General features: G+C 31.4%; 1 protein-coding gene across 5 annotated transcripts; it reads right to left on the reverse strand.

Annotated features, from left to right (window-relative positions):
* Positions 1 to 3,705: 3,705 nt before the first annotated feature.
* LOC126852265 (ran-binding protein 3) lies at positions 3,706 to 12,694 on the reverse strand. Of its 5 annotated transcripts, none has more exons than XM_050596894.1 (5): positions 12,399 to 12,694; positions 7,890 to 8,018; positions 7,623 to 7,700; positions 6,668 to 7,359; positions 3,706 to 5,354 (listed from the first exon to the last, which is right to left on the reverse strand). In XM_050596894.1, the coding sequence occupies exons 2-5, from the start codon at positions 7,903 to 7,905 to the stop codon at positions 5,043 to 5,045; spliced, it is 1,098 nt and encodes a 365-aa protein (XP_050452851.1). In that variant the 5' UTR covers positions 7,906 to 8,018; positions 12,399 to 12,694; the 3' UTR covers positions 3,706 to 5,042. The 5 variants fall into 5 exon arrangements, with proteins under 5 accessions (XP_050452851.1, XP_050452848.1, XP_050452849.1 ...); XM_050596891.1 differs by lacking the exon at positions 12,399 to 12,694 and adding an exon at positions 11,080 to 11,251; XM_050596892.1 differs by lacking the exon at positions 12,399 to 12,694 and adding an exon at positions 8,866 to 9,079.
* Between the last annotated feature and the right edge of the window lie 606 nt (positions 12,695 to 13,300).

The raw sequence follows: 13,300 nt of genomic DNA on the forward strand, positions 1-13,300 counted from the left end.
AATAATACCCTACTGTTCAAACAAATTTGGAGAGAACACAAAAATTTTCAACATTCAAAGCAATTGATTATTAAGATTATTATTGATTATACGATTATTGATTATTCTCCACGAATTATCTCTTACGTTACTTTGACTATCAAACGGCGATATTTTCAACGAAAAAATATTCCATACAACACATTTACACATTTACACATTACATGTTCTCACAAATATAACTCTAATATCTATAGACCAAATGATATTTATCCATTTCACAATCCATTTCGAATTATCATCATTTGCCACAAGATGCAAGAAATATTCGTTTATTTTTTTACGATTTTTCAACTTTTCCAAACAAAGAATGATATGGAAAGAATACTGATGGTTGGCATACACATTGTTGATTTTGTTGTGATTACTGTTCCCACTCGATATCAAAAACGCATGACATCAAATGAAACGGCACGCGTTACCACTGAGATACAACGATGTGACTTCGAGCAACCGGGCGAGCTGCAGCTGGGCTTACATTAGAATTTCCGTAATTTTCTCGGCGGTATTAACCGAAGCGATATTCGTCTCGCTGTCCAAAAATATCGTTATCGTTATAGCATCGTATCATTACGTATTCATCAATCAAATTCGATGATCATCGGACAAACGTTGAGATAAACGTAACAACTAGATTTTGACGCTTAAAACGTTGCAAAGGTTTGCAGAAAACTCCGCCGTAGTCTATAAATATCAGCCTGTTGAATACCGCCCGCCATAAAGCGACAGGGCTCGATCGTTGCGCCAGCTGCACTAAATATGACAAGGCTCAAGAATTACTTAATAACAACTAATATATATTTTCCAGGCTGGAGAAGTGAAATCAGAATTCTTAAATAGTGATAATGTATTTTTAAGTAATGCGTTTTATGAACTGTACACATAAAATTTAAAAAAAAACTTTGTTATATTAAAACACGTTTTATATTGCTGATTTCATTTCTCTGGAAAAAGTTAAAAAGATATATTATATATATATATATACATATATATATATATATATATATATATATATATATATATATATAGAAACATATATATAGAAAATTTCACCGGCAATCAACCAATTATCATCAATCGGTTATTGCGGATCTCTTTGATGATTATACAGTTACAAAGCGATTCTATGAAGAAGAAAATGCCGAGCATGTATGGAAATGGAAGGAGGACATGTAAAACATCTTCTGTAAATATGGAGATAAAAATTTAGACAGATTATTTTCTTCTTACGTCGCATATATATACAGTGTCCCAGAGCACCTAGACAACGCTCGTGAGCGGGTAGAGCACAGTAAGCTGAACAGAAAAGTTCTTAACCATTTTTTCTATAATGTTTAACAAAAGAGTTATTATTATTAAGTAAAATCTGGCCAATCAGCGCCGACTTTTAGCCGAGCGCACGTCGGTGAGCCGTGCGCCTGTGTGTGAACTCTCTGCTATACGGCGACACATCACTACCAGGCGCACGACTCACTTACATCCGGTTAAAAATCGGCGCTGATTAGCTAGGTTTCACTCAATAATAACTCCTTTATTAAACGTTATAGAAAAAATTGTAAAGAACTTTTCTATTCAGTTTATTATGCTCTATCCGCTCACGAGCGTTATCTAGGATGCTTTTGGACACTCTGTATATATATATACAGGATATGAGTCTACCTTCAGGATAGAAACTACCTTTTACGATATCTTTATAAAAAGTTAAATCTTTTTGGAAAGTCTATATTTTTGTAGTGTTAGGATTTTTTAGATAGAGGTGCCAAAAAGTTTTAAAGGTCATCTTAAATTTTTTTAATTTTTTTAATTCTTTATAAATTTTCATCCTTTAAAAATAGAATTTTTTAAAATTTGTAAAGGATGAAAAGACGAATTCAACAAGCGACATTTGACAGTGATGTGGTTGAAATGAAAAAAATCCAGGAAAACAGGATGAGCAAAATAAGTACATAATAAAAGTAATAATTTTTTAAACAAAAAATAAATTAATTTTATTTAATAAGATACTCAAAGTGTTGCCTATTCACTTCATAACACTTTTGAATATGTTCTTTAAAAGATGCGCGAACTTTTTGCAACGTTCTATAAGAATTAATAATACATTTTGCTTCATATGTTTTCAAGATTGATAAACATAAAGGAACAGAATGTCAATGAGACTTCATTACCAATAACTCTCGAAGACATAAAATAACATATTATCAATGTTAACCCAATAACCCAAGACAATATTTTTTAAAACGTTCTTCAAAAATTTTTAAAAACATTGTCTGCTCATTGGGAAATAATTCTAAAAGAAATAGCATACATAGTATATATATGTATAAATAACATATACATGTGTGTGTGTGTGTGTGTGTGGTGCTGGCGCGCACGCGCGCGCGTATCGTGTGCATACGTGCGTGTGTGTGTATACAGGATTAGGAAAGTTACTTTATAAAAGTAACTCATTATCGTTACCGTTACTCAAAAAATAACGATGAGCCGTTACAATTTCCTTTTTTTTTATATACAATATAAACTTTCTATAAAACTTCCAATATAAACCTTCATATATTATATAAACTTTATATACTTTTTTTTTTTAATATAAGATCAAACTAAAAATTTTTAAACATTATTTTATATGAGTTACGCGCCTTACAAAATAGAACAAAAATAAGATATGAAAAGAGCTTTCAATAGTTTACATGTAATGCTGCATTCTAATACGCTTATCAATATATTCCTTTGTATGAAAATTATATCAAGTAAATTTGAAAAAAGTAATGAAAATTTAACTGTTAAATTTATTACTCAAAAGCAGAAAATTACAATAATATCAAATAATTACTATCAAAAATCATTATGATGTCATTTGTGTTTTTGCGATTTTCTATTCTGCTTGGATACTTTTTCCGTTACAAACAAAATTTGTAACGCTGTTACCGTTACAGTTACCGAAAAAAGTAACGTATAGTATAAGGATAATTATAAAAGTATAAGGATAATTATGGTATTACAAGAAACACATTACTTCCCAACCTATGTATATGTATATGTATTTGTGTATATATATATATATATATACATGACGCACGATCGATGAGTCGCGCGCTTAGTAGTGTGCGTGAACGCTCAGATGTACGACGACTGTCCGACGTGCGCCCGGCTGAAGATCGACGATGATAAGCCAGACTTCACTCAATAATAACTCTTTTACTAAGCGTTATAGAAAAAAATGGTACAAGACTTTTCTCCTCAATTTTGCGTGCTCTACCTGCACATGACGGGTGATGCAATTGACACCGGATATCTTCTGTATATATATATATAGGGTGTCCCAGATTAATGGGGACAAAACTCATGTGCAGATAGAGCGAACCAAACTGAGTCGAAAAGTCCTTTATCATTTTTTTGTATAATGCTTAATAAAAGAATTATTATTGAGTAAAGCCATGTGTGACAGCTAAACGCTCACGCACTCTACTAGGCGCGCGGCTCACCGTCATGCGCCTAGCTAAAGATCAGTGATTAGCCAGACTTTACTCAATAATAATTCTTTTATTAAGCGTTATTCAAAAAAATGGTAAAGGACTTTCCTGTTTGGTTTAATCTGCTCTATTTGCATATTACGAGTAGGGCGATTATTATTAGATATCCTGTATATATATGGACTTCAGTTTATAATTTAATTTCACCATTTATTGTCCTTAAACGTATTTATTACACACTTATTTGCAATAATTTATATAAAGACGATATATGTGTTGAAGAAAGTATTTCTATATGAATATTATTTTCGTATAATCAATGAGCAATGCATTTTCCACATGTCACATATGGCCTGAAAATTTGGATATTAACAATTTTTTTCCTTTTTTTTCTGAAGTAATGTCAATTTCTTATTGTGGATTGTAGTATACAATGAGTTTTGTTTCATTTACTTAACAAGTAGAGAGAACAAGTTTTATAAAATAAACATTAATAGGTGGAATTTATTCTCTCTCTTGCGAAGAATAAGAATAGTTTGGTTTTGTGTGTGTGTATAATCAGAAGAAAATAAAGCACTACTAAAACCCTTTTGCCCGACATACAGTACACACTATATACACACTATAAATCAAAGATTTTATTTACATCTAAAATAACATTAGTAACAGTAAAATATATATATATATATATATATATATATATATATATATATATATATATATAATAATAGTATAATAATAGTAATGTAATAATAGTAATAATAGTAGTAGTAATAGCAATAGTAGTAGTAATATGGTAGTAGTAATATTAATAATAAAGCCATTGTATTGTATACATTTCTACAAATCATTTCTCAAATTAACATATAGATAACGGCAATATTATAGTTACATAGATAACTTAACTTGTTTTCTCTAACTGTTTTCATGCATACCTTAATTGTAAATTGTACATATAAGCTGTTCATTTAAATCTATAATATAGACTGATACAACACATTATTTTTGAAAAAATTGCTTATTGTAATAATCACGCAGAGAGTTCAATATAAAATATAAACTTATTGAAATTTTTAAGATTTATTTCAAGAATTAAATTGTTTTTTATTTTATAATTTGTAACAATTTATATAAATTGATATTATGCTATCTTTTTAAAAATCTCTATTTTTCATAATACACATTTGTATTTAAAAAAAATAAATTTCAAATAAAAGAATATGAAATAGGAATGATTATAAAGCCGTTTTGTATTTATGAAAAAAGAAAAATTCTAATTTGTACAAGAATATCAACTTATACATGTGTGCCACGACTTAATCTTCTTTGTCTTTCGACAAATACTGGTGTCAACAGGGTTGCAACTTCTAAAAGAAGGCACAAATCATAGCCATTCTATTGCGCATACGCTAGATAGAGCGTATACTTTTGAAAGATTTAGCTTTTCTCACATATTAATGATCTCTATTATAATTGCTTGAATTAAACTGATGCTAATATGGCTAATGCCCCGCCGAAGTTACCAATTGGTTGTCAATGGTCAGTTGCTACTTTTTTAGGATGGCGTTCTTGCGCGCGTTTAAGTCGCTGCAATAAAAGATTATGCAGTTGATCGACTTCTTTAGGTGCGGCTTGAACAATAAAAATTCGGATATCTCCATGAACATCCATTGCGGTTAGTCTTAATGATTTAGGTCCAGCACGTTCTGCAGTCATACCCGGCCACACTTTCGTATTCAGAATCAATCTTTGTGTTCCAGCAGTGCGGCCGACTAAGCGAGATTCTTCATCTCGATCGTTAAGTCTTAGTGTACCTCTTCCTCTTTCCTGCCAATTGCTAGTGGTCTACAAGATCAAAAAATAATGTCATAAATTTTTTAAATTTAGTAATGCACACATGCACGGATAATCTCCATATGTTATATAAAATTAAATTTATGCAGTATATACAGTATATACAGTTCATACTTGACTAAAACACAATATAAAATTTTTTAACACTCAGATTCGAAATAGTTATATCCAAATGTAAAAAAGTAAAGATGGGAAATAAGATAAAATACAATATAAATAAAAAACAAATAAAAATAAAAATAATAAACAAAATATAATAAAATTGGAAATAAAAAAAACTAACAATTAATTGAAAAAGAAAAAAGCCTAAATAAAGTAAATAGTATATAATGATAAAGCATATAAAGTAAACAATAGATGCATGATAACATTATATATATTAAATAGTTCATTGTACATATAAATTCACATTTTTATTAAATTGATATATAAAATTAGAAAAGTTTATTTCATAAAAATAATTCGCCACCGCTATTGTTATTCATCACCAATTTTTAAAGAGGCTCTTTATTTATTATCAATTTTCAAAAATAGTTTGTTACTATTACTGTTATAAAATGTAATAAGTTGTTATATTAATAATTAAAGTTGTTATACTAATTAATTTTTTTAATGCTATTAGAAGTCAAAGTTATATATAAAATACACATATTTTAGATATTTTTTTAATTTAAATATAAAACGATATTATTTCAATACTGAGAGTACTACCAATATAAAGTATATATTTTTATAATAATTTTGAGTTTTAATATAAAAAAAAAACTTTCAAAACTATCGCAAAAACAAATTTTTTTTAATCTCCAAATTTTGTAAGTGTAAATAAAAAAAAGTTTTCTTAGCTTTTTCTTTTATGAAATTCATAAATATAACCAAAATTCTTTTTTGTATCTTTAACTGCAATTTCAAAATTTAATGTATTGATGTATTAATTAATCTATTTAAAGAGTGTAATCTACAAATATCAGTTTTCAAATGCAAAATTTATAAGAATTACATAATCTGGTTTAAAATAAGAGGCATTAAATTCTTTATCGATTATTTATTAAATTTTAAAAAAATTTAATGCTTTTTATATATTTGTATGAAAATCATGTCATATAAATTCAAAAAGTAACAATACAAATAATTGCTGAATTCAATATTTGTTATTGAAAAATATATGAAAATTACTTTTTCTGTTATAGATAAAATTTATAATGCCATTATCATTGTTATAATTACCAAAAAAAAAAATAATAACACTATTATAATTAACGTATTACTTCCCAACCTTGCACTTAAAAAATTTTCATTATTCATACCTTATCAAACGCAAATAATTTGCAATTAATTTGAAGAACATTTGTTTCTCCTTCTTCACCAGTTAATAATGTTACTTGACTATATTTTCTCTTGTTTGCACGGTTAGCCTCTTCTAAAACTTGTGCTGCTTGCGTCAATGTTAAACCTGGCCTCACGGTAGCACGACAATTTGCAGCTGCATTTGAGAATAAAAGTTTAGCAGATCCATTTTCATTACTTTCTTCAATTTTTGTTTCTTCTTTTTCGGAATTATCCGAACTTTCTGTATCATTCGAAACAGTAACACGTTCCTTTAAATTTTGACCAAATACAAAGCTAGGAGTATCTGCACTGGGTGTTACAGTATTATTTACATTATTTTCGTTCTCCTTTGTATTCACACCCAATGGTAAAAATTTTGGTTTTATATCTTCTGCAGACTTTTCTTCACTTTTAGATACTGCACTCATTTCAGTTTTACTATCTTTCATTATGGACTCATCCTCTATAGTATTATCGGTAACCTTTGCAAATGGATTGTGAAATTTTGCAGGTTGTAAAATATTTTTATCAGCAGTAACTGTAGAACTATTGGTGACTATAGTTAATTGCGATGGTCTTAATATAGACGACTTCAATTTATTAGTTACAGAATTTGAAAATTCATTAGCACCAAATAAGTTTCCAAATTTTGAAGCAACTAATACAGGACCTGAAAGTATATTATATATATATATATACACATATACATGTACATATATATATATATATATATATATATATATATATATATATATATAATATAATACCTCACCCACACACACACACACACACACACAGCATACACATACATACACACACACACACACACACACACATACATATATATATATATATATACACATTCATATACACATATGCATACATATATAATAAATATAATAGCATTAATCTTCTTAGATTGTATAAACTCACAATGTTTTTTATTTGAAGATTTAGTAGGTGCCAATGTAGATTCTTGGTTATTCGCATCCATTATTTGATGTGTTTCATCTATAAAATCCATAAGTTTACTATATTATTAAACAATTAAATATTTTGTAATAAAGAGTAATAAAAATATTTAATTTATAAAAAATTTAATTTATAATATTAGGTACTTATTTTTTGTAATCGCTTCATGAATTTTTAAAATAATATGAAATATTTTAATAATTTTAGAATACTCGTAACCATATATACCCCAATCAGATGGCATAGCTGAATTACTATTCGTCGAATCCCCGGTAGTATCTTCGGTATCGTCCGGTGATTCTTCAGGTGGATCAACTTTTAGGACAAGTGATGGACGATCAATTTCCTCTGTAATTTCTAAAAACAACATAAAGAATTAAAATTACATTGTCATGAATGGTTAGTTCGTTAGTCCATGGACATGTAAACATGAAAATTTCGTCAAAAAAGGCACAATACATTTTTAATTAAATCGTTACATCATATAAATCATGTGGCATAAAATACTTGTAGCATTTACTCAATATTATTTCACGACTCTTTTGCGTAATGTAATTAAATCAAGAGAAAACACAAACGCACCCTTGCAATCCGCCATTTTTTTTATCGAAATGAACACAGACAAACACTGAACTATATATCATAGTGGAACGTGTACAACTCTGCCGATTGGCGGCAGTGATGCGCTGTCGTGGAATAAAATCGCGCATGCGCATTAAGTAAATGCTATGTATGCTCACTAATGTACCTAGTTCGATGAAATATGAGGTAGCGTTAGACCCTCCCCCAGCGATAAAAGAAATATGAAGGAATTTGTAAGGAATATTTCTATCAAGAATGTTTCTATTAAAAAAATAAAATACATTAAATATATAATAATAGTCTTGTCTTCAAAAAAAATATTTACAGCTTTGAATTTTATTGTCACACACGCTTTTAATATTACTTTAATATTACACTTATTAATAACGACACAGTAGATACACTACAAGCATAATTATTTCACTAGAAAGACGCGGGAAAACTAGAGAAGCGGGAACCCTTACACTAACTTGCATCTAGCTAGGCTGTGTTCCGATTCTCCACCCAATGAGTGATAGTTGGATGAGCGAGTGATGGGCGGAGTTTAACGAAAAGTGGATAATAGAATCTGAACGCACTCCATAGTCTGATGTTCAATACTGACTTAATGAACTAGACTTACTAGACTTTTCAATATTGCCTGCATATGCGTCACTACCATCCAACCCCACCATTCTGCGGCACTACGAGCCGGGTGGCGTTTACACTCTCTCGGGTGGATAGAGTGACAATTTGAACGTCTCACTTGAGAGTCCGGCGGGAGCATTTGGAAGGAATCTGAACGCTTTCTGAGTGCATCCGGGTGGAGAATCGGAACGGGGATAATAATGACGAAATCTCTTCAGACACGTTGAATTTCCACATTTCATTATTAACATAAATTTGTAGCTTTTTTAAGGTCATTTGTTACAAATTTTGGAATAACAAATTCCTATAATTTGTAATAGCTCTTCTTCCCGCCTAAATAACTCTCGCGCATAGACAACGCATGGACTACACCACCTCGGGAGCTGAGGCAGTTCATGCGCTCTCATGCGCTGTGGTGTCATGACGCGATGTTGTGGTGGGAGATATTCTCATGCGCGCATGAACGGCGCATGAGTTGAAACGGAACTATCTTATGCGTTCGCATGCACATCATGCGAGAAACGAAACGCACCCAATGATTCTCCAGAAAAGCTTTTAGCTTAAGCGGGGAACACACACTTTTGCATAAGCGCATAGCCATAAGTATAAGGAAATTGATTGGTTCATTTTCTTATGCATATATTTGTGGACCAATCAATTTCCTTATGTTTATTGTTATGCGCTTATGCAAAAGTGTGTGTTCCCCGCTTAAGCTAAAAGCTTTTCTGGAGAATCATTGGGTGCGTTTCGTTTCTCGCATGATGTGCATGCGAACGCATAAGATCGTTCCGTTTCAACTCATGCGCCGTTCATGCGCGCATGAGAATATCTCCCACCACAACATCGCGTCATGACACCACAGCGCATGAGAGCGCATGAACTGCCTCAGCTCCCGAGGTGGTGTAGTCCATGCGTTGTCTATGCGCGAGAGTTATTTAGGCGGGAAGAAGAGCTATTACAAATTATAGGAATTTGTTATTCCAAAATTTGTAACAAATGACCTTAAAAAAGCTACAAATTTATGTTAATAATGAAATGTGGAAATTCAACGTGTCTGAAGAGATTTCGTCATTATTATCTTATCCATCAATATCAACTTAGTTGCAAATAATAACGGAAGATATCACATCAACCGATATCTCGGAGTGGATTGTATATCTTGAAACAAAGTGAAAATTAGAGTAATGAACAGATTTACTAGATTTTAACAAATAAAATCATAGATGCTCCAATAAATTTCCTCACTTTTGTAATTTTCACATTGTTTTAAAATATTATACAATCAACCCGCTCATTTACCATTTGTTTACAGACAGTCCAAGCGCGCATGAATCTGTTCCGTTTCTCTATGCACAGTAAGTGTGGTAGGCAAAAGGGAACGAGCCAATGCGCGCATGCAATGCGTTGCGTTTCATGCGTGAAACAGAACGCACTCATTATCATCAATGCCTCTAATAATAAAAAAGGAGGTTTAGAATTAATTGCATATTTGTTAAGAAGGAAAATCAGGTGCAGATTTCGTCTTCTTGATAGTATGAGATTCATAAAGTTTAATAAAAGATGTTCTTTTTTTAGCTGTAGCTTTCTTAATGTTGCGAGCTTGATCCATGTTGATATTTTTCTGAGATAATGGGCTTGCATGTATATAGTCAGAGGTTGTAAAAATAAGGCTAGGAGATGTATCCATGGGAAGCTCCGAGGAGTTCTTGGACACTGTATCACTTTGGCTTGAATTCATCATGCAGTAATAAAATATAATGTTTGTCCATGCAATAAGGTCGATACAGTCAAACAAAGAAACAAGGGCACATACAAAAGCGAAAGGAAAAAGAAAGGCAGTAATGAGGGAAGGGCTCTTAAATTAAAGTTCACGCACAATAATACAAAAAGAGAAAATTATAATTCACTATAAAACACTATTGTTAAGTTTATAATTCTAAAACACGAAAATAAACTCGAAATATATTTCAGAGTACATTTATGGCCGTCGAAACAAAAATTTTTCCAGCAAACCTTCTATATGTTTTAAGGTCACACCTTAGAATGCAGAAATGGAAAGAAAATGCCTATCATTCTCGAAAAAGAAACATGTCCGAAGAAAGTGAGAAAGAAAATCATAGTTGCCTCTCTCTTGTGAGTAACTTCTCGAAAGTACGCATGCGTGCTATTTGCTAACTCATACAAGCATCGTGTCTGTAAATATACATACCTTCGTATGATATGTTGACATACAATATGTAAGCGTACATATGTAAACGCAATGTATTTTGACCTTCGAACGTTTGTAATAGATGTTGAACCGATTGCACAAGCGTTTCAGGCATGGTTTCGATTTTATCCACAACGATGATGTTTCGTGCAATATTTGTCTTGGTTGGACTACATTTTTTATCGAAGTAGAAGTAACATTCCTCAGATATAAATATTCGAAAAAGTTAAAATTATTCGTGGTCTACTTAAAATAAAATAAAAATATACAATATACAATATACAATATACATATCTTATATTTTCAAAAATAAGCTAATAAAGAGCTCGTTTTATTTGTTTTAATAGATCTTTATGAGATTCTATATACATTTAAAAAAAGTTTGAACTATTCAATTATTGGTAAAAAAACGAATGAAAATAATGTTTAATCAATTTTTGACAATGTAATATTTTTTTGTAAGAGTTTCTTAATAAAAATAATATTAGGAGGTTTGTGGCATGTTATATGAATATTAATATAACATTACGTGCAAAATTTCAGGTATATTAATGAAATGAGTTTGGACGAACATTTTCATGTCATTGAGAGATTAATGATAGGTTTGTTAATCTCCGTGAAACGTTATCATTTTATGTTACAATTTAAAATGACTGCATCAATCTTATAACTAGTTATATAGGGTGTATCAAAACAAGTATAGTGTTCTTAAAGAATCGTATTCCTGAATAAATTCTAAAACGATTTTTCCTTTACGAAAATTTGATCTGAAGCTTAGTTTTTAAATTATAAAAAGAAATAGTGAGCGAATTACGAGACGGGTACATATGGTAGGTAGGGGCGGCGCAATTTACCATTCGATGCAGGCGCTTACGTTAGGCGCTCGCTGCAGCTGATTCGAGCCGAGCGCTACAGCGTACTCATCCCGTAAATCGCTCACTATTTTCTTTTATAATTTAAAAACTAAGCTTCAAACGAAATTTTCGTAAAGGAAAAATGATCTTAGAAATCATTCAAGAATACGATCCTTTAAAAACAAACGATTATTCTAAATCACCCCGTTACAGCACTCGATCAGCAATTTGCTACATGCGATGAGTGTGTATGTCTATGAATGAGTGTACGCGTATTACATACATACATACACGTTTACACACATACACACACAACACTCTCTCTCTCTCTCTCTCTCTCTCTCTCTCTCTCTCTCTCTCTTACTCACTCTTTCTCGCTCTCTAATACTGTTTGCTTGCTCGCTCGCTCGCTCGCTCACTCACTCATTCGCCCTCTCACTCGTTCACTCATACACTTATTCTTACCTTGTAGAGATTCTTTATAAATAAAATAATTAAACAAATAATTATTGCACGGCCGCGTATAGCACGAGTTTCTTATCTATTATTTTGTATCGATACTTTTACATTTTTACTCACGCACTGAATCGATAAATTGATTAACGATTATAACGATTATGACGATCGCGATTATTCACAATGTATCACTACCGATTCACTTAATCACTTGATAAAACGCGTTATAAGTGTACGTATTATTTAACACGGAGAGCGCTCGACGACACAAGCAGATTATTTCGATACTAGCGGTGTTTGCAATCGGCAGCGAGCAGCGCTAGTATCGGTATAACCTGCTTGTTGTCGTTGCGCGTTCTCCGTGTCAAATAATACGTAAACGCGTTTTTTCAAGTGATTAAGTGAATCGGTAGTGATCTATTGTGAATAAACGCGATCGTTATAATCGTTATAATCGTTAATCAATTTATCGATTCAGTGCGTGAGTATAAAAGTGTAAAAGTAACGATACAAAATAATCGATAAAAAACTCATGCTATCCGCGGCCGTGCAGCAATTATTTGTTTAATTATTTTATTTATGAAGAATCTCTACAAGATAAGAATAAGTGAGTGAGTGAACGAGTAAGAGGGTGACTGAGTGAGTGAGTAAGAGAGAGAGAGAGAGAGAGAGAGAGAGAGAGAGAGAGAGAGAGAGTGAGTGTGTGTGCGTATGTGTGTGTAAACGCGTATGTATGTATGATGTAATATGCGTACACGTTCTCATACATATACACACACACTCATCGCGTATAGCAAACAAATGATCGAGCGCTGTAGCGGGGTGATTTAGAATAATCGTTCGTCTTTAAAGGATCGTATTCTTGAATGATTTCTAAGATCATTTTTCCTTTACGAAAATTTCGTCTGAAG

Source organism: Cataglyphis hispanica, chromosome 10 (genome assembly GCF_021464435.1).
Source record: "Cataglyphis hispanica isolate Lineage 1 chromosome 10, ULB_Chis1_1.0, whole genome shotgun sequence".
NCBI lineage: Eukaryota > Metazoa > Arthropoda > Insecta > Hymenoptera > Formicidae > Cataglyphis > Cataglyphis hispanica.